The 22694-nt window shown below is 38.9% G+C and overlaps 1 protein-coding gene across 3 annotated transcripts in view; it reads left to right on the top strand.

Annotated features, from left to right (window-relative positions):
* Positions 1-22694, top strand: part of TMTC4 (transmembrane O-mannosyltransferase targeting cadherins 4) — a 56088-nt gene that overhangs the window by 15374 nt on the left and 18020 nt on the right. For all 3 annotated transcript variants that reach the window (XM_033051477.2, XM_033051476.2, XM_033051475.2), the window contains 6 exons: positions 8551-8648; positions 10696-10788; positions 14116-14277; positions 15805-16007; positions 19272-19443; positions 19529-19660. In XM_033051477.2, the coding sequence (XP_032907368.1) occupies positions 8551-8648; positions 10696-10788; positions 14116-14277; positions 15805-16007; positions 19272-19443; positions 19529-19660 (860 nt within the window). The remainder of the gene's footprint in view (positions 1-8550; positions 8649-10695; positions 10789-14115; positions 14278-15804; positions 16008-19271; positions 19444-19528; positions 19661-22694) is intronic.

Genomic DNA, 22694 nt, shown 5'->3' with positions numbered 1-22694 from the left:
GCTGCCCTTATAATATTTTTTTCCTTTGTGGAGGGGAGGTTGATCCAACCTGCAGCTGTTTGAACATGAGTGCTTTTGTAGGAAAGGGGTGAGTCTCTGTTGAAAATGGAGCCTCTCTCTTCACAAGGAGCTACATGACAAAGACAAGGGGCAATGGGTGCAATGGGTGCAGTTGCACTGGGAAAGGTTTCACCTTGATGTAGGGAAGAATTTTTTTGCAGCAAGAACAATCAATCACTGCAACAGTCTCCCCAAAGATGTGGCACAGTCCCCATGACTGCAGGTTTTCAAGATGCATTTGGACAGGGTTCTAGGTGATCCCTCCCTTTCCTGCAAAGATTGGACCTGGTGATCTCTGGAGGCCCCTTCCAAACTGAGCTGTTCCCGTGATTCTTTGTGTGAAAGGTTTTAGGAAAAGGTAACCAAATATGGGGAAGTGACTGTGAATATGACTCTTCAGTGGGTTTGCGAAGTAAATGAAAAGTTTTACCCTTGGTATGAATTTCCTTCTGTTGTGAACAGATATTCTAGGTACTCTCAAATAATAGGTTAAATAAGGAGTAAATAACTGTTATCTGACTTTAGCTGAGTTTGATTCAGAATAGATTGAGAGAGTCAATCCCAAATGTAAGCTTGTGTCACTGTGAATATAAGAACATGCCTTTTAAAAATATGCACATATAATTTAAAAAGCAGACTTACACAATGTCTCCTAAGCAGCAAAGAAAAAGTGCTTTTCCTTCTCTTAGAATGTTGTTCTTCTGATGTCAAATCCTCAAGATTCAGAATGTCTGTGATAGTCCCCACAAATGGTTGCTAGTTCTAGAGCAAGAACTGTTATTACAGCATTTTCTAGGTCAGGCCAAGAAGGTAATTTATCTTTGTGGAATAATCTTTCTTTGTGAGAAAGAGAGGGAGAAAACCTCTGTATCAGGTTTATGTTCCTAATCAAATAAAGATGCCTTATGGTGATCATGCAAAAAAGTGGATTGTACCAGTTTGTTCTAACATCCTTTTTCCTTTTGTCCTGCTGGACTTTTTGTATATTGCAGGCAAGAATGGCCTTAAACTGTAGGTCAACTGCATCTTGGTCCCTGGATTTGGCTGACACATTTATATAGAGCTTAGATCACCAAATTTTTACAGTTGGGAGAAGTATCAAAGATGGATTGTTTTGTTTTGTTTTGGTTTTGTTTAATTGTTACTAATAGACACATTGTAGTGTGATTGTTTTGGACCACTTAAAAGAGGGTACAAGTCTTAAGACCATCAAGATTTGTGGACTGTATTTGTATTATCTTTTTAATATGGTTACCAAAACATATTTGATGCCAGTTTGATTTTATTTCAAGAACTTAAAGTGAGCATCAGAGTAAAACAAACATTAAAAAGCCTGATGTGATGCTACTGACATGGCTGGGTCAGTAACATATATTGTATGGCTACCAGCAGCATCTCAATACTATTATCAGACAGATTATCTAACTTTTTAATAAAGAACCTGCCTATTCTTGCAGCAAGGCAATGAGAAATTTGTATATGACTGAACTCAAAAAATCTGTTTATGTTTCAATAGTTTAGGTACAGTTAATGAATTGTCATTCTTTAAAGAAAAGAGGTCAAAAATCATATGTGAGAGACTGATTAGTGCTAATTTTCACTTGAGAAAATTAAAATAAAGATTTATAATTTTTTTTTGTGTGGGAGTAGGAACTCATAAAATGTCTGAGGAGGATTTGGAAGTACCATGGGGAAAGTATACACAATAGTGAGAACAGTCAGGAAATCAGAAAAATATCAGTGTCAGGCTGGAAATCTTCCAAAGGAAAATAATGGTTTTTGTAAAGCTCAAGATATACTGCAGCTTGTTTACCTGATTTATTTGTGGTTTCAGTGGATTTTCAGGTAGACAGTTCCTTTTAGCCAGAATCCAAAGCTTTTTTTTATTTTAAAGTACAGTCATTTAATTATGTGGGCTATAATTATGTCTTACTGAAGTCCTACAATTCTGTTACTTTTTCCCAGTATACCATTTTTGAAGTTAGCATCTTTGAAAGGATAACATTTATAATTGCAAGGAACTAATCTGTTGTTCTCATTCTGTCCTGCTGTTTTAAACACAACTGTGGGGACAAATCCACTGCATAGGCTTTGGAGACAGCAAGAGCTGACAACTGTTTAGGTATGTTCTGAAGGGAATTGTGGGTTATTAATTTTGTTGAATTTTAATGCGGCTTCTCTGGGAATTTGTAAGGCAGTTTAAAACTGCTGTAGTGTTCATTTTTGCCTTCCTTTGTCTTCAGTTTTGACAGTGATCCAGTTGCATGTATTTGCCATCTGCATTGGCAATCTCCGAGTAATGTAAAATGAGGAGTTCATGACTTGGTCCATGTGAATAATATTGGTGTAGATATTAAATATGGGACCAACTCTTTGCTCATATGCTATGACATCTAAAAATTACTTTGTTCTGGTTGTGTGTTTCTATTTTATTTTGTTCTGTGTAGATGTCAATTAATCATCTACTAGTTCATTGCTAATTTAATAAAGCATGCAAAGTAGCAATGAGTTTTGTGAAAATTGGAGGTGTGTATTAGGGAAGTTTTCCTACAGATTGGAAACATTTAAGTCTCCTGTGTGAAAGAGACGATTGTTAAGATATGGGGAATTTGCTAGCTATTGTGCAATTGGTCTAGAAGTGTTTACTACTGTTAAACATGCAGGCCCTGATTTTTCAACTGTGTGCCCTACTGTTCTTATTTAAACACATTTGGAGGGAATAGTTGTAAGTGAAAAGCCTAGCACTTATATGATTTTAGTTGGCTGAGGAAATGCAATGACCTTTTCTTCTGCTAGAATTCCTGCTAACTTTCACTCCTCCAAGATGTTGTAATTCAGGGGATAGGTGCTTCCTTCAGTGTGGCCCCTAGGTAATGAATTTGAGATGGCTGGATATGTTTAGGAATGGCATTTCCTGCTGTAATATCGTTATTAAGTGACACACTGAGCTGAGCTGCAGTAGTATGTACATTTGGAGACACACAAGAAGATCTTGGGCTTAATTTAATTCTAAAAGTGGATTCTTGTGTGATCTTTTAAGACTAACTAATTCTTCCCCCTTTGCTTAGCAATTCATGAGCAGGGAAATCTTAGAGCTTGGTTAGAAGAATATTTGTAGCAATTTAGTTGGAAGACACCATCCCCACAGACAAGGCACTTTAATGGAATATATGAATGTTTGGAATCTATTTCAGTTGAAAATTAAAACTTCCTGTAGGAGCTCAACATAACTTTCTTTGCTTCAATCTTCAGAGGAGTAGGTGCTTTCACAGAATCAGTGGCTGTGTTTCACCTGAGAATGGTGACTCATGAAACTGCTCCAAGCTATCACCTGGCTGACTCTTAAGTTGCTCAGCTGGGTTTGAAGAAGGAAATGCTGAATGCCTGTATGTCTGAATTGGTGGTAATTGCTTTGGATATTGTTAGTTTGGCTTTACAATAAAACTAAGCTTGGTAGTTTAAATGTAGCATTTATTTCATATCCTTCACTTCTAAGGAGTTTGTTTTGACTTGAGGATTTAGGACACCAGAAATTAAGGTCTCTTGAAATAGGATTAGTGTTTAAGTGCACTGTCAATGTGTTGCTAGTAAATTTAGGATCAGTCAATTCTACACTATAAAACACTTTGTGTATGCATCCTTGCCCTAGAAATGCTTATACTCAAATCTAACAGTCTAAATGGAGGAGCTCTCATGGCTTGTTTATGGTTTTCATAGGTATTTTATTGAATCCCCTCAACTTTCAGAATTTATGTACTCCTAAGGAGGGACCATCTGAGCAACGCCTTTTGGGTTTGTGTAGAAACACTATATTTTTCCAGCTTAAAAAAAATAAGCAAGTACTCTATTTCTTTGGCATGCTTACAATTTTGTCCATCTGTTAGAGTGGCAAAATGCCCACTCACAATATGGCATACCAGTTTCAACCAGGCACAGGTGCCAGTGAAGGATCGGTTTCGCTTTCTGACAAGATTTTTCTGGTGGGAAGCAGCACCATATTCAGGGAATATGCTTTGTTAGACTGATTACTTCTGTTGACATGTGTATATCATCATAAGCACTTATGCACGACTTTACATTTTCAAATCACTGTTTAAAAAAAAAATTGAAAGCATTGCTGAATGATGGTTTTTTGTATCTATTTTGCCAGCCTAATTTACTGAGATTTCTGCAGTTGAGGCAGGGGGTGGTGGGAATGGAGGGATGTTGTGTAGATTGACCCAGGAACAAGCGTGAAATGAAATGTTTCTTAATTGAAATTCTTTTTCTTTGAAATTTTAATCACTGATGAATTTTGATAATATTATAATTCTCTGTATAATTGTTGATTTTTTTGAGCCTGCAAAAGAAAACAAAGGAACAGAGATTGTGCTTTTCAGGAGGAGATCTTGTTTACAGAATCACAGAATTGTTGAATTTGGAGGGGCCTTGAGGTCAGCTGAGCTGACTTGCCCACACAAGGTCACCTAGAGCCAATTGTCCAGGAGAGTTTACTGCAGGATTTTGCAGTTCCCCTCATTAAACCATATGAGGTTCCTGCCAGACCATTTCTCCAGGCTGACAAGGTCCTTCTGTATGGCAGCACAACCCTCTGGTGTATCAGCCACTCCTCCCACCTTGGTGCCCTCAACCAATGTGCTGAGGGTGCCCTCTGCCCCATCATCCAAGTCATTAATGAGGATGTTGAGTAGAACTGGACCCAGTATTGACTCCTGAGTACACTTGCCTTCACTTACAGTTTGCACCACTGACAACCACCCTCTGGACAAGCCATTTAGATAGTTTTCAGTCCACCTCACTGTCTGCACATCCAACCTGTTCAGCAACAACTTCTCTGTGAGGATCTTATGGGAGACTGTGTCAAAGGCCTTACTGAAGTCCAGGTCTCTGATGCTCAATTTTTGGGACCTTCATTATTCTTCATTATTTCTCTTTTGCTGTGTGTTTTTATCATCTTTGCGAGTCCATGCTTAAAATTGACTTTGCTGGGCAAACTGAGACAATTCCTGCATCTGAGACTTAGGATGTTCACAAGACAAACTTTTTTACCCACAACTTTGAGTGTGTGCCCATCGAATGGCTTCAGTTGTCTTTTATTTGGCTAGACCATTTCTCTAGGCCAGATTGGATGGGGCTCTGAGCAACCTGGTCTAGTGGAAGGGGTCCCTGCCCATGGCAGGGGATTTGGAATCAGATGATCCATAAGGTCCCTTCCAAACCAAGCTATTATATGATTCTGTGTTTTTTCCAGTTTGTCAATGGAATTCTGACTTCTCCTTTGTATGCTTCCTGGCCATTGCAGCCTGGCAGAACTTCTGGTCTTAATAAGCATATTTCTTATTCCATCATCCAAATGGAATAAGGACAAAGGAAGAATCCAGTACAGAATGATATCTCTACTTTTTTTTCACAGCAAGCTAGTATCTTATAGTAGTTTTCCAGCTGTTATTTGTACCTATTCTGTAACAGTTTCATGCAGCCCATATTTTTGTGGCATATTTCACACTGCTTCCAGTGGTATTTTCATGCCTTTGCAAAGTCAAGCTATAGGATGTTTACAGATTTCCTTTTATCAGGAAGACATCTTTTTTTCTGTCCAAGTCAGAAGTTATACTTAGATTCATATAAATGACATGGCAAACAATTAATCATATTCTTTTATATTTTAGTGTCGCCTAGAAAATATTTTGTCTAGGTGTAGTGATTTTTTTTGTAATTTTTGACCAGTCAGCTTAGCTTTGTATCCTTTCATATTTTTGTTCCTTTCCAAAAGTAGACATGTAGGCATTATTTTATTTTATTTCAAACTCCTGGATTCTCATGTATTTTTCATGATTTCTCAGAAGTAATAGTTGACTTTACTCTGGGTTGTATAGCAACCAGAAGTTAATGTAACCAATTGTAATTTAAAACAGATTAACTTCTCTGTGAATTCTGTGTCTTCTAGTTCACTATTTTTGCTTGTTCTTCTTCCCTTTCTGCTGATGCTGTACTTGCCGTCTGATTGCAACTAACTTGTTTGGAAAAAATTAAGGAAAAAGGCACAGAGCACTTCTGTTTTCTTGGCCTTCTCCATTTTATTTCTCAATGAATATTGGAATAACTTCTTCCTCACTACTCTTCTCACTAATATATCTATGGAATTGTGGGATTTTGTTCTTTACATACATTACCTTTTCTCATTTTGCAATATGACCTTTCTATGTTAGTTTTTCTATATGAATGTGCTGCTATTACACTTGTCCTTGATGATTTGACCTAGTTCCCTTTTTAACTATTACTCTTATATTTTGAATCATCAAAGCATTTCTGAATTGCCAGCGGGTGTCTTACTATATATGCTTCCTGCTATCTTCTGTGTTAAGATAATTTGTATTTGTGTACTGAATACTACTTCTCTGAGAAGTGCTTAGTTGTCTTCACTCCTTTCCATTAGAATTTGATTCAGAGAAGAAACCTCTCAATGAAAGAAAGTCTGCTTCCATAAATACACTAAAGTCCATTGGCTGTCTCCACTATTCTCCTTTTTACACTTACTAAGGATGATTGATGGTCGTTTTGTGAACACAGTCAATTACTTTGCCTTCTATCCTTGCATTCTCTGTGCTAGTTGATTTCTACATTAAAAAAAAAATAAAAAAAACTCCAAACTGGTTTTGAAGAACTGGCTGAACAGTCTGTTGTTATGCAAAGTCCAAAAATTGAAGAGCTTCTTGAAGGGATGGATTTAGACAAAATGCTTTGTCTTAACAATACTTTTAGTATGAATATTAAAGCCCTTTCCTCCATGTGTAACAACCCTCAGCTAATTGATGTGGGCTGGAGTTTCCTGGTTACATTTTAATTTTTGTGCTTCCAATGTCTCTTTAGTCATTATGTGTTTTGTATTTTCTTGCTTTGTTTTGGCATTATTCAGATGTGTATGACTTCCTTCCTTTTATCTTTATAACATTTGCGCCTCTAATGTTAAGTCTTACCTCACCTCTGGAGACTTAATTTGGAGTGAAGGGCATCAAATGCCCTCTATGTATTGCAATGATGAATGTCAAACATCTTAGTATTGACTCTGTTGAACTTTAGAAGTCTTACATAAGAAAGGAGTGTTAGAAGTAACCTCAAAACCTGTTCTTTGACATATTTGTATTAAAAGTTTGGAGCTCTCTGCTACAAAAGAAGTAGTCTGGTTCAAAATGAAAGAGGATGCCAATGTCAGCAGATCCTTTTCACACTTATGGTTATGATTTGTATATGACCCCAACAACATTTGAGGTACTGTACTGGTGTCCCTGTATCAATCAGTGCAGAGTTACTTCACTGAAGGGTGTTCAGCTGCATTTAATCCCTAAAGGTGTCCTCTTCTCATGACCTGTAAAGGAAGCCTAATGTACCAGCTTAGGTGTAGATGCCTACTTCTGGTGAAATATCTTAATCTTGCCATTTATCCTTCCCATAGACTATTATTGCAGTTCTCTTTACGCACTGAGGGTCAAACCTGCCTTAGCAGAAGAGAACTGCTCTAGAGATCAAGGAAAGTAGGAAAGGGATTCAGTCAATGAATGCAGAGTTCAACTTTGTTTTTTCACATGCCAAGTCAAAGATTGATTCTTGTGATGCCTGTAGAGCCCCTGTTACTTGAATCAAGAAACTGCTTCTGAATGAGCAAAGTGCTTCCCTCTGTTGCTTGCACCTATGGAGTGGAGGTTGTGACAGATATGTTTTTATGTGAAGTACCTGTATATTCTGTGTGTGATGGTACCTTGGCTGAAGTAGGATTTAGTCTTATATTCATTATATGCCTGCCTGTGGTATCCAAAATCAGTTACATGGTACAGTCTTTAAAGACTTTTTCTTTGAGTAGAAGCTGTAGTTGCTCTTGATCTCTTAACCCAGAGTTCCTCACCCTGCTGTAAAACTGCTTCCTGAGTGCAAGGACTAACTGCTTCTGCTCAGCTGCTGACATTTTTGAGCTCCATGGCATTCTATCGCAGTGAGAATAAAATGACAAGAGGTACTTGATAAATGCAGCAGCTCTGGAAAAGCAGCTCATTGTGCCTTTGTAGACTAGACTGCAGTTAAAACAGTTTGTGTGTGTGACACTTCATGAGTAACTATTATAAAGAATTTCTTGTTCTTCTGGTAGCTTGGAAGAGAGTGGCCAGTAATGACAGAGCTCTAGCTAAGGATGATAAATGTCTCTAAATATTGGGAATTAACCTTTGCAGATGACAAATTGTGGAAATTATCTGAAGCTTCTGCCATTCTAATTAATCTGACTAAAACATGGAGCAAATAGGGAGATTTCTAATGTCTCCAAGAACAGAAAATGCAATAAAGGGACAAATGCCAGCATATTGGGGAGGTATCCTATGCTTTTTAAGTCCGTGTATCCAGATCCTGGGATACTAAATGCTGTTTATTTTTTTAGTTCTTACTTTAATTTACCTTTAAATTATAAAATGCCTAAAGATATGGCATTCTTTATTTTGACAGATAAGGAAGGACATACATTTTCTGTATTCTGGGTGCTGGTGAGTGTTGTCCTAGGTGCAATAGCCATGCTGTGCAAAGAACAAGGAATTACAATACTGGTAAGAATTCTCTTATTAACTGAATTTTGACCTCAACATCTGTCAGGGTGTAGTTGTCAAGTCTACAGAAATTAATCTTCTCCACAGCTGATGATGTGCACACCTTTTTATTCTGTTCAGAAAGCTAGTTAATATTGACAAAAAGCAGTATTCTAGTAGATCTGTTTTAATCATATCTTTGCCAATCTGTCAGAATTTTTCCCCTTTAATTTTTGTAAGCAGGTTGCCTATATTTTTGCAAAGTTTAAAGATTTTACAGCGTAAGTTTCACTTTCATTGCCCTTGTTTTTGAATGTAATTCTTGAGATAGCAGAACTACAGTCTTCTCATTGAAGGCTCATGAACAAAGATACAACTGGAGGAGAGCATTTTTAAAAGTTCCATTCCCTGGCTTTTGTAAACAGTGTAATTATAATTAGGACCATTGTCTATGCACTTCTAGTATTGCTTTTCTTCCTTTTGTCCCTTATTTAAGGCTCTGTAGAAACAGATGTAGTTATTGTTCATGTTTATTGTGGTCTAGCTTTTTATAACTTCAATGAAGACAATGCTGTTTTGGGTGACTAAGCTGGCCACCTGAAATGCTGTATCTGTGATTTTTACCTTTTATATAGCCATATATCTTTATTAATAAATCCAATTTATAGCTTTAGCTATAACAGGTAAGTAACAGAATCATAAAATTCATTGCAGCAAGGACCTCTTGTCATTGCTAGAGGAAAAGGAAAAAAATACAGAAAACTTCTTGATTTGGGACTTTTTTATAGATGTTTGTAAAGTGATGTGTTTTTCAAAGGTGTCTGTAAGGAAAACATAAGGAATTGTCTTAAGACACGGTGTAATTATTTACTCTAGCAGTATGAAGTAAGTATTTGAGCTAGCAGATGCAGAACTATTATTGGATTTGGGATTTATTTGTTTGCTGTTGCACTGCCAGGATGATTATATTTATTGTTGTGCTAAGGGGCACAGGTCAGAGGGATAAAGGGCTAAATCACCCATTTAAAAGATTACTTGGAGGCTGAATGTGATTTTCAGTAGAATTCTTGCCTTCTATCTCCATGTGAGTAAGCCAAAAGCCTTTTAACTGGCAAGTGGCCTTTCTACATGGATCCAATCCTCACTCCAACCTATCTTCTGTCCCTTCCCTTTGGCTGTTAGTGTAGGGCGTGTTGTCTCCCAGTGTACCTGCTCTGCTTCACCTGGAACTAGTTTTACTGGGTTTTTTTCTATTTAATCTTTAGATCAGTGAGGTAATTTCTGAAATTATTAGAATATAGGATAAGTAGTCAATAATTATCGTGGTGATATGCTGAAACTTTGAAGCAGAAATGCTAAAGTTTGATTTTGCTGGTAACCTCAATAGAACTACCCCTGGACACATTTATACATTTTGTTTGCCTGCTTGGAGGTAGTTATGTGCCAAGTACAGTCCTGCAAAGCACTGAGTATGTTCTAGTTTTATGTGTAGTGGCTGATGTCATGCAGAACTCTTTCTAGTTTTATTTGTCCCCCAGCAACTTGTATTGTGTTTATTGCTGTAATTGCAAGAAAAGCAAGCCTGATACCTCTGTTAATTCTTTCTAAGCCTTTGCCTGTGCCCTTTAAAAACAGTATTTCTGAAACCTGGAAGTGCAAAGATAGCATACAACAGAATAGGTAGAAGGCTTAAAGAAATTCCAACTTACTGATAGAAGTCTTACCTCTTGACTGCAACATTTACGTTGCAGAACATTGGGGGAAGAAGATGGAGAGCAGAATTCTGTTGTGACCACGCATATGTTATCTAGCTTGCTGGTACATGGTATTCCCTGAAGGGTTATTCCATGTAGCAGGAGAATTCCCATTATAGTAGAATGTTATTCTACTCATCTGAGCTCCATTTACCATTCTGCCATCATTACTAACAATGCATCTCTTTACTTGTTTGGAATCAGAATTAAGATGTGCAGTACATAGCAGAAGTGCAATTCAAGACATATTTAAAAGAAAATATTTGTGGTTAGCTGCTTCATCTTGTGCTGTTATTTTTCTCTTGGTTCCTTAGGGTTTGAATGCAGTGTTTGATGCACTGGTGATTAACAAGATAAATCTTCTGGAGCTCATTCGAAAGTTACTGTATAAGGACAAGTCATTGGAGGTGAGTCCCTGGACATTCCCTTCATTCTTACAGATTTTGTTCATTCTGGCCATTCAGACAGTTATGCCCTAAAACAAAAATATTCAGTTTTGTTGTTAAGAATTGGGGGGGAAAAACCCATAACCACCCAACCAAAAAAGCTATTGTTAGTCAGTCTAGTAAGGCAGTGTGCTATGACATGTTCTCAGCAACATGAGTAGTAACAGTGTATTGTTAGAATTGCATTGGACAGCGAAATCCCTTCCACAGTTTTCTCAACAGTGTGTTAAAAATGTTGCGTGGATCAGTTGACTGCTTGATGCAACAAGTTCTCCAGGGTCAGTACCTATACACCTGAAATGGTACTTGGAACGTTATGGTCAGAATAAAGAGAGGGAGATATTTATTCAGATTCTCAATGACACAGTTAGACAAGTGCATTAAAAGCATATTATGTTAATGGGTCCTAGTAGCTTTGGAGTTTAAAGGAAAAAGTTACGTAAGCACTGATAGTTGCTAGGGATTGATTTTTCTGGCTTTGATTGATGTTACTTTATCTGGTATTGTCTGAAGTGGAGACTGGCAGCTAGTATTTGCACTGGCAAGCAAATAACAGGAGCACTCGGCCTCAGATCAATGATGGATAACAGCCAAATAGACCTACAGCTTCCTACAGCATCACTGCTGTTGAATAGCTAAGGTTCTCATCCAACATTCAACAAGGCAAAAGAATATTCCTTGTACTTTGCTTCAGTCAGTGGTTTCTCTGCAGAGAAGTCTCACTAATGTTTCTGAGTGGCACAAGTCCCATGGGGCTTTTAAATTCCTTTTCAAGGAATGAAATGAGGAGCTGCAGAGGAAATCAGGGGAAGTAGGTGCTCTAGAAATGAAATAATAGATTTGAACAAGAAGGGCTAAGTGAGGACTACAGAAGGGTTTCAGGCAGCAAACAGGAATGGTGGGGAGCTTTGCTGTATAGGGATCCTAATGTCAACTAGACTATGACAGGGGAAGCATCTAGAGCTATAGGGATCTAAAGCAGAGCTAGTTTAGAATTAAGTGCTGGAAATAAAAGGTAATAGATAAAACCTCAGGAATAAGTGGCCAGTCAGCCTCACATCAGTGCCTGGTAAGATCATGGAACAGATCCTTCTGGAAGTTATGTCAAACCATGAGTGACAGGGAGGTGACTGGAGACAGCCAACACAGTTCCACCAAGGGCAGATTGTGCCTGACCAATCTAGTGACCTTCTGGAATGCTGAAGAGAAGGCTCCAGGGAGACCACCTCTCTAGGAAGCCTGTTCCAGTGTTTGACAAGTAATAAACTCTTTACAATGAGGGTGGTGAGGCACTGGAATATGTTACCCAGAGAAGTTGTGGAAACCCCATCCCTGGAATTGTTCTGGGCCAGACTGACAGAGCTTTGAGCAAACTGATCTAGCAAAAGATATCCTTCCAGCCCAAACCATTCTATGATTCTAGGAAGTCTTTTTGGAGGCTTATTCTTTAAGCATGAAGAGCTCAGAGCGTGATGCTTCTGTTTAAAAGAAGAACTTTTAAATGGTTCTGTCTCAGTAAACATCAGATGTAACTTTTCCCTCTTATTTTTTTAGTAGAAGTATGTAATTAATTTTGGCTCCTGTTACCTGCAAAAAACTGTTCTGCTCTTTTCAAGGAAGTGTATCTAAGATTGTTTTGCTTTGTTGAAAGGCAGATCCTAAAAACTCTGCAAGTAAGAACATTTTTTTATCTTCTTGATTAATGCAGGTTTCAGTTTCATGCCAGATTTCAGTTAATTCTAAATCAGAGAGGATACAATAACACTTCTTCCATTTTCACATTCTGCCTACTGAGAGATTTTGTGGCGATTGTGAAATCTGGCCTTTAAGAAATTGCATGTACTGTTAAGTGAAATGAAGCCCTGGGATAAGAGATTTTGTTGTTAATCTGTCATAAAGCAGTTATAAATTTTCACTATATGTGGGGTTTTTTTGTTTTGTTTTGTTTTTTTTTTTTAATAGTACAATTTTCTCCAAAAGCTATTTTATAGGAAAACCATTCCTAAATCCTTCTTGTAGTAACTTTGGTTACTGAGATGTCCTGGTAAGAAGCAAGCATTTGATCACAAAGGCTAGCTTATGAAAAAGCAAATTACAGACTGCTTCATCTTAGGTATTCAGCTAAATATTTAATCATGACTTCAGTGTCAATTACAAAAAGCAATCTGAAAATAGTTTTTTAATTTAACTTTTCCATTCTTTTAGAAAATAAGTATCTACAGCCAGTGCAGTGATGTCTGTCTTTGTTCAGGAAGCCTACTTTTTTTTTTTAAACTTCAGACGTAGCTGATATTGATATCCAAAACAACTATGGTGGTCCTTGCTAAAGAGCATATTTCACTAAGAGGTAATAATAATTACTATGCCATCTTAAAACTTTGACTGGTGTGTTATTATATTTACTGATAATTCTGTTTCCAGTCTCCGCTGGTGAAGCTTGAAGAGTCTACACTCTACACTGGTTTGTTTTTGGGTTTGGGTTTTTTTTAATTTATGAAAATGATGTGTGCTTGGAGAAAAGTGTTATATATTCTGAAGAAAAAGATATAAAATCTGTCAGATTTACTGTCTACACCATCACTTTATGTTTTATGTGAGCTGCTTTCTTTACACCCTGAAGTGTATATTATAAAATGCGTGATGTAAACCAACCGAGTTAATGTAGATCAAACAAAATTTATACTTTTTCTGATCTTTGGTAATTTACCCTGAAGCAAGTGATTTTGTGCCTCTCTGTCATTAGCTTTTTAATCATGTTTTTGGGTGTGAAAATTTTAATTCAGTTTCTAATCCCTCCCAGTTCCTAACTGTTCAATTTTCTTGGTATATACCTGTAATTTTACCTCTAAAGATGCCTAAGTGGACAAAAATTTTCCATGACAAGCAGACAGGTGGAAATAGCTATTTAAAACAAAGTCCCCAAAGTAATTATCCTCCATTTTAGAAAGAAAAGATAAATTAATTTAATATACTGTATACTAAAGGCTGTATTTTGCTCAAGTTCCCTGTCAGAAATTGCCATGTAAAACTACATCAGCTATACAATTACAGAGGATTTGTGGAAGAGAGTCTTCTTGAACTAACAAGTTCTGTTTACTGATTGAGAAGGAAATGAAAATGTTTGCAAAAAATACTCTCCAATTAAAATGTCAACTCTAAATAGCAAAATTGCACAGGAATAGCTTTTTCTTTCTGAGATGGAAGTGAAAAGGATGTGAATGTGTTGGGTAAGAGAACAAATACTGTTTCTATATTAGTTGGGTTTTTTTCTTTCTTTCTTTCCTGTAGAATGCTGGGCTGTTAAGGAAGGGGCTGCTTTTCAGGATAACTCTTTTGATGTGTGGAGGGGCTGGAATACTTTATATCCGCTGGAGGATCATGGGCACGGGGCCACCAGCTTTCACTGAAGTAGACAACCCTGCTTCATTTGCTGACAGTCTGTTTGTAAGAGTAAGTTATGAGGTTGCTTTTTTCTGGCCAGCTCAGAACATTTGTCTTTGTTGTAAAATTGAGCTTTCTGTGCTTCTAGGAAACAAAATGGGCAGTTTTTATGTTTCAAGATATGTGTGATGAGTCACCTTTGCCTGTGCTGCTGTGATGATTCTCTGCAATTTTTTAAATAGTGCACCATGCCTATTCTTTGCATTCAATTTAGCATGCACTTGACATATTGAAATACTTTTCCATTTACTCACCATTTTTTCCATGCATCCAAGAAATTAGCTTTTGCTGATTTTCATCCCTTTTCCACATACTGTGCTTGACTTTTCATCTTCTTTCACAACTAAAGAAAATAGCACAAAGTTTTAGTCTGATGTATTTGGAGTACAGTAAATTCACGAATACAAGCCGCACTGAGTATAAGCCGCATCGCCGGGTGTTGGCAAACATTTTGTTTTTTGTCCATACATAAGCCGCACCCGAGTATAAGCCGCTCTGTGTTCGCAGCGAGGACCCGCGTGCAACAAAGTTGTCAAATAGTAACAGAATTGCGGCATGGCGGGGTTTACTGGCTCGGCTCGGGCCATGAGGGCTCGGGGCTGCCGACAGGGCTGGGTGGCCCAGCTCGGCGCTGCCGCTCGGCGGGAATGCTCGAGGCCGGCTGCCGCCACCACTGGGCTCGGTCACCCCGGCCCGGCGCTGCCCCGCGGCGGCAGTGGGGGGCACAGAGCCCACCGGCACCTGCGGCAGCCATGGGAGCCGGGGATGGAGCCTACCTGCTCCTGCGGTGGCGGCACGTGGGGACGGGAGCCCCCCGAGCCGCGGGGCCAAGTGGAGAGAGCTGCCCCGCCTTCCCCCGAGCCGCGGGGCCAGCAGGAGAGAGCTGCCCTGCCTTCCCCACCCCCTGTGCTGCCTGCACAGAGCAGCGCCACCCGCCACGCTACAGAGTATCAATTTGTAACAACCGCGTAAATGCAGGGTTTTACTGACAGGAGCTCGACTTTGCAGTTTGCACTGACTTGGTTTGCACTCCCAGGGTTGAAAATGTCAGAAAATTATTCACATATTGGCTACACCTGAATATTAGCCACATTCCCGGTATGGAAGCAAAATTTTTGTCAAAACAGTGCGGCTTGTATTCGTGAAATTACTGTAGGTCTTGGCTATGTACCTCTGGTAGCATTAAGCATCTTTCTGGAGATGGAGAATGAAAGATGAAGACAGTGGGTGATGTCTTTTGATGTTTTCTCCTGTTGTATGAGATTGTTCTTTTTTACATATGAATATTGGTTGGACAGCACAGAACTGTGTTTCCCTGCTCTGAACTAGAGAGCCACCTAGCTATGTTTAAAAGAAAATTAAAATAATTTCACAGCTGTAATAGTAATGGATGTGTAAATAGTTGTAGTTTACCAGTCTTCATGACCTCTTTATTGTGTTACAAGGGAAATGAGGGAAGAGAGAAGGACTAAACTTGCTCCCCTCCCCCCCCAGGTTTAGTATCAAATAAATGTTTGTTTTCTCTTTGACTGACAGGCTATAAACTATAATTACTACTATTCACTGAATGCATGGTTGCTGTTGTGTCCCTGGTGGCTGTGTTTTGATTGGTCAATGGGCTGCATACCCCTCATTAAATCCGTCAGCGACTGGAGGATAATTGCACTAGCAGCACTTTGGTTCTGCCTAATTGGTCTGATATGCCAAGCTCTGTGCTCAGAAGACAGCCATAAGAGAAGGTAAGAGACAGTGATGAATTTTAAATGCCTGGCCAACTTTAGTATAGTATTATTTTGTTAAATCCACTACTGATAATTTTAACAATTCGGTGGAACCAGTGTCTAGCAAATGCAGTTCAAATAAATATTTATAGCTGTCATTACAGTTTTATCCCAATTTGGGTCCATCACTGTACACCAACTAGTAGGAAACAGAGTTGGAGGAGGAGGCATGCATGGCTGCTTTATTTTTATTCCTGAAATGGTATTTTGAGATCCTTAACACTGTAGGTGGTAAAAAGTAATATGTGCTCAAAACACAGCAGGAAATTGTTTGTTGTTGCCCTTACTTCTTGCAAGTCATAATTTCCTTTAATTTTCTCCTAATAATGGAGGAGAGATGTGCTTTGAAAGCATGTAAAAATACTGGCCATGGTCATACAGTTTAAAAGGAAAATGCTTGACCCATAATATGTACTCAGAAAACAACTTGTACTTTGCCCAAAGGAACTAAAAAAATTATTGCAAACTGTTCTTTTTCACTAAGGGCTTCTGTTTAACTTTGTAGGTTCTGTTCCTGTGGATTTTATGTAGATTTAATTTCTCAGTTCCTTAAAATTTTTCAACTGCTCAACAGAATGGTGTGTGTTAGTAGAGACCTTAAAGGTCAGGGACAGGGACACTTTTCATGAGATCAGGTTTCTCAATGCCCCGTTTATCCTGTCCTTGAACACTTCCAGGAATGGGGCACTATCACGACGTGTCCTTTTGAAAAGCCCATCTCCAGCTCTCTTGTTGCCCCCTTTAGGAACTGAAAGGGTGCTAGAAGGTCTCCCTGGAGCTCTCTCTTCTCCAGAATACACAACTCCAGCTCTCTCAGCCTGTCTCCATAGATGTGCTCCAGCCCTCTCCTTATCTTTGTGGCCCATCTCTGGACTCACTCCAACAGGTCCATGTCCTCTTTATCTTGGGGGCCCAGAGCTGGATGTAGCATTCCAGCTGGGATCTGAGCAGAGCAGAGCAGAGGGGCAGGATCACCTCCCTTGCCCTGCTGGCCATGCTGCTTTGATAGTCAGGATATGGTTGGCTTTCTGCACTGCAAGTTAACATTGCTGGGTCATGTTAGCTTCTCTTCACTGAACACCCCCAATCCTTCTCAGGGCTGCCCTCATGCCATCTTCTAACCAGCCCATCTTTTTTCTTGGGATTGTCCTGACCCAAGTACCAGACCTTGCACTTGGATTTCATGAGGTTTGTATCAGCCCACCTATCCTGTCCAGGTCCCCCTGGATGACATCTCTTCCCTCCAGTGTGTTAAGCACGCTGCACAGCTGGGTTTTGTGGGCAAACCTGCTGAGGTGCACTCAGTCCCACCATCCATGTCACCCACAAAGATGTTAAACAGTGCCAGTCCCAATACAAGCCCTTAAGGAACAACACTTGTCACTGGACTCTGGACACTGAGCCATTGACTGCAACTCTTTGCGTGCAACCATCCAGCCATTTCCTTATCCAGCTAATTCCTTAGCCACCAAGAGGTCCAGCTATCAAATCTATATTTCCAGTAGAGACAAGGATGTCATGCTGGACAGTGTCAAATGCTTTGCACAAGTCCAGGTAGATGATATCACTTGCTCTTCCTTTATCCAACAATGCTGTAACTCTATAGTAGCAGGCTATAAAATTTGTCAAACACATTTTTACCTCAACTGAAGCCAGATTAGCTTCCACCAATCACCTCCTTATTTTCCAGGTGCCTTAGCATATTTTCCAGGAGGATCTGCTCCATGATCTTGCCAGGCAAAGAGGTGACCTACTGACCTAGTTTCCTGAGTCTGCCTTTTTCCCTATTTAAAACATGAGGGTTATGTCTCCCCTTTTCTAGTCAGTGGGAACTTCAGTGGACTGTCATGACTTCTCAGCTATGATGGGTAGGAGCTCAGCACTACCTTAGCAACTTCATCCATCAGTTCCCTCGGGATCTGCAAGTGCATCTTACCAGATCCCATGGAGTTTTGCACTGTCAGGTTCCTTAGGTGTTCTTGAATCTGACCTTTTCTTACAGCAGGCAGTTCTTCATTCTCCCAGTCTCTGACTTTGCCTTATGTGACTTGAACAGTGTGGTTGGAGCACTTGCTGGTGAAGTCTGAGACAAAAAGGTTATTGAATACTCAGCCTACTCCATGTCCTGGGTAGCCAGGCTTCCCATTTGCTTTCAGAGAGGGCCCACATTTTCTATAGTCTTCATTTTATCACCAACATAGGTAATTCTATTGTTCAGAGTGTAAAATATTTTCTTATTATTTTCTTCCTTCTCATCCCTTCAAATGTTAACAGTGCACCTGCCTGCTTTTCTGCTGTTCCCATACTTATTTGCACAGATATATCACTTTGGAGAGGGGGTGGAACTCTTGCTACAAGTGATGTCATGCTTTCCAGTAAAAATGCACTCACTAAGCCCTTATTGCTAAATAGTTCTTTAGTAAAAAGTGAAGACAAAAAGTTTAGTGAAGGCCTAGGACTTGTGGGGATGAGAAAAGACCAGGAGGACATATCTACCTTACACAGTGTAGAGTTCCATTTGTAATAAATTAGAATAGAAAATTACCATGCCCATGGCCTTTGCAAGAAACACCTGACATGGACCTGAGGTTCTTATTCCTTTATGTCAGCTCTGTAAAAGTGAGGTACCTAGACTCTTTTGTCTGAACTCTGTATAGTCCATAAAGAGCTACCTGCTGAGGATGCTAACATTGGTGCCTAAAAAAAGCAAGACAAACCGCTTTCAATAAGTGTGTGTCTCTTCTGTCTGTAGAAAGAGAGTAGATTACTAACTTTCAAGTGGTTAACCACAATGGATTCTACTATTGATGCTTTTGTTAGGAGGAAAACCACCCTCTTGGTTGAATGGGCACCTAACATTCTTCTTTAACAGTGACTTATGTTTTTTCCCCCATTACTGTCTTACTAGGTCCAAAAATAGACAGGTAGCTTTTACCATTACTTTTCCTGCTTGTGTATTTTAAATAGGAGTTATGTAATTAATATGTAATGGGGCTATTTTCTGGCCTGGAAGCATGAATATTGCTTTTCTGGAAATTGTAGCAATGATTTTTAAAGTGCCTCACTGAAATTTGACCATAGTGGCTCTCAAAGGCTGTGTTTGAATGCCCTGTTCTATATGCACATCCTTCTACAATGCTTAAATAGAGTTTGTATGTTAAGTGGACAAGGTACTTTTGTTAAGATTTGTAGTTAATCTGAGAATCTGTTTCTTGTTTGCAGAATCCTTACACTGGGACTTGGATTTCTTATTATCCCTTTTCTTCCTGCAAGTAATCTCTTCTTCCGAGTAGGATTTGTTGTTGCAGAGAGAGTCATCTACCTCCCCAGTATTGGATATTGTATTCTCTTTACATATGGATTTAGTCTCTTGAGTAAGCAAGCCAAGAAAAAGGTACCATCAAAATAATCAGTAAGGTTGTTGATGATGAAGCTGTTTAATTGCATGATTTTTCTTAACTTGGCTCTCTTTCTTTAAGAAAATTCTTGCTGTGGCAGTACTTGGAATCTTGTTGATAAATGTTATGCGCTGTGCACTCCGCAGCAGTCAGTGGAGATCTGAAGAACAGCTTTTTAGGAGTGCATTGTCTGTGTGCCCTCTGAATGCAAAAGTAAGTCATCATGGACTTCTAATCTTTTTTTTTTTTTCTTTTCTTTTTAATTGTTTTGAAATTTGGGGTCAAGGAGTTGTTATGCATAGTTAATATATTGAGCTACAGTGTTATTTACAGTCTTGCTCAGTTCAGGAATGACAGTGACATGTCAGACATCTAAATTACAGTGGTAGCAGAGTCAAAATACCAGAAAGTGCAAATTACAATATTGTAATTCAGAACTTGGAGGTGGGAGTGGGAAAATGAGGTAAAGGGGAGAACGTACTTCAAGAAAGACATCAAGTCAAATTTGTATGTAGTGCTAATAACATCTATTTATAAGAATTGTATATATAATTGCAAGTTATTACAACAAAAAATATCAAAACAAGGCTAGTAAGTTGTAGCAATGTATTCAACTGAAAAATGTCTTTGCTGTTTTTAGAATCCTTTCTGTGTACCTTGCAGTGGTATATAAAGCCAGCACAGCTGAGGCACAAAGCAGCATATCATCAGTGCAATTGTGGAATGTGGGAGTAAAATCTTGCTCCCACTTCTGCTTTTTTCAGCAGCTGAGCGGGCTAGACTCCTCAGACATGAGCACTGAGGAAAGCTGCAATTTTCCCTGCAGGCTTAGTGAGGGAACAAGATGGTGGGACTGATAGGATGTTTCTCTGAGCTGAGCAGCAGTGTTCAGCATTGGAGTCTGACTCCAGCCTCCAACAGAGGTGACCTCCACAGCAGTCCTTTGACAGCCAAGACTGTGATCTGTTGGAGCATACCACTGAGCCCTGATGTCTGAATTTCAATAAAGAGACTCTTTGAAGAGCCTGGGAGTGGGAATGTGCAGCTTGTCAATAAAAATACATTGGTGTTTTAAAATATTAGATTCCTGTAATCTAGAGTGGTATCTAGAAAATACCAATCAAGACATAGGGTTTAAAAAGGAACCTGTGAATGCTCAACTTCACAAAGAGAATGATAAACTGAGCATTCACTGGAATAGAAATATGCAACTGTGAGTTGTAAAAAACATTTATGGCCAGTATTTGCAACATGGTGGCATCTTTCAGTAGTCTGAGAATTTAATACGTAGGAAAGAGCTGTTGTATTTTATTGTGTGGCAGCGGTAGGCAACCACCTTCTTTTTAATGATGACCTCAGTATATCTTGTCTTCTGGATGACAAGCGCATACTATAAATGGAGCAAATGCAATCTGTTTTCTTTGTGTGTAACTCCATCCATCTGCCATGGTAAGAGTGCTTTAGACAGATCCACACTCTTTGCCTGTGCTCCAAGCTCCTTGGACTGCAGCCATGCCTGGCTGGGAAGCTGTGTAGCTGTGCTCCCACAGTACTGTGCTTGAGCCGATAAGCTGTGCACAAGCTACTGAACTAATGCAGCTGGTTTAAAGCCAATGAATGTACAGGCAAAATGAGCTTGTGTTTGTCAACACTGGGCACTGTAGACATGCCTGAGCTGTATTTCTGCTGGTGACAGCTTGTACAAGTGGAAAGCATGAAGATGTGAACAGGGAAAGGATTGTAGGCTCACATTCCAATTTTGCTGAAGGATGTAACTTTGAAACCACAATAGTAAGGAACTTTTTCTAAGCAGGAACATTAGAGAGTCCATGTATGAGAGCCTATCTCTTGTTTTCTTTATGAACTCAGCTATATTTATATAATTTTGACAAAGGCAAATGTAAAATTTTGAACCTGGTTTTGTTCTGATCTTCAGTTGTCCTGAAATTCCAGACTTCCTCTAAAAATGACTCCACAGGACTTTCTTTCAGTGACCCATTTATTTCAGTGGGAGGCTGGTGCACACCAAAGAATGGCACAGAGATAATAGCTTTTTCTTGTTGTTCTTGGAACATATTAAATATGTGTAATGTAGTCATGCTTTACTTCCATTATGTAGCAGAATCTCAAATCCTCACTAGCAGAAAAAGCTGTTCGTGTTTTGTCGTAGAGCTATTTTCAATTCCAAATTGTCTGTGTGGGAAGTACAGAGTAAACTTACCCTAATTCTAAATAACAAGTAGTAACAGCACTGCCTTGCCTAATTTCAAGACTCATTTCTTTAAACATATCTTTAGATAAAAATGAGGAAAATGCATTAAATGAGATTGTCTGGCACAGTAGTGAATCTGGTGCCTTGAATGGTGACACATCTGGATAAAGAGGATGGCATTTAAGACCAACTTTAATAAACACTGCCCAGTGACTTTAAAATTTATTAAAAATAATCAGGTACCATAATGAAGCTACAAATATTTTGACCTCTAAAAAAGTTCCCAATACAGATTTAAATTTTTTATATATATATATATATGTATATATATATATATATGTGTGTGTATTATACAAATTGATTGGGTGGGTATATGTTACAGATCTTGGTTAAACATGTCCAGGAGCATGTCACATATTTGAACTCGTGTGGCCCTGCATTCAGGTTGGTTTCAAAGGTCATTAGACTGACACAGTACACATTTTTAATACATTTGGCAGTGTCTTCCTTAGCTGAACAGGAGGTGCCTGTATATTGATTCCATTTTTCCTACCACTTCTTTTCATACTGTATGGATTGGATTCTTCTCCTGGGGAGAAGCAGCTGTTTCTTTTAGTATGGGGTTCCTCACCTTGGACTAAATGAGAGATATAAGTCAGAAACACTGTATCCTAGATTTCTGTATTTTTCTCCACGGATGATAAAAGAAGTCCTGACAACCAGAACAGATGTGGATGCATAAGATTATGTGAGATTTTGATCCTGTTCTACTGCTGTTCACTATTTCTAGACATTGCTGGGTTGCTCCTCAGTTTCTGAAGTCATTACACATTGTTTCTTTTAATTTTAAAGATCATTCCCAAAAATGCTCATCTTGTTGCCTTTTTTTTTTTTTGCTGTTGGAAATGTTTGCACTGTTGGAAGAACTGAGTTATATTCTCTCAGCTTTTAGAAAAGTCATAGCAGTTAAGAATCCAGAGATGGTCTTTATTCCTGCATGACTTCCTCTCATTGATTATCTAAATAAATAATTGC

Source organism: Catharus ustulatus, chromosome 2 (assembly GCF_009819885.2).
Source record: "Catharus ustulatus isolate bCatUst1 chromosome 2, bCatUst1.pri.v2, whole genome shotgun sequence".
Classification (NCBI taxonomy): domain Eukaryota; kingdom Metazoa; phylum Chordata; class Aves; order Passeriformes; family Turdidae; genus Catharus; species Catharus ustulatus.
Note: the sequence above shows the minus strand (reverse complement) of the source record. Positions and strands in the feature narration are given on the sequence as shown.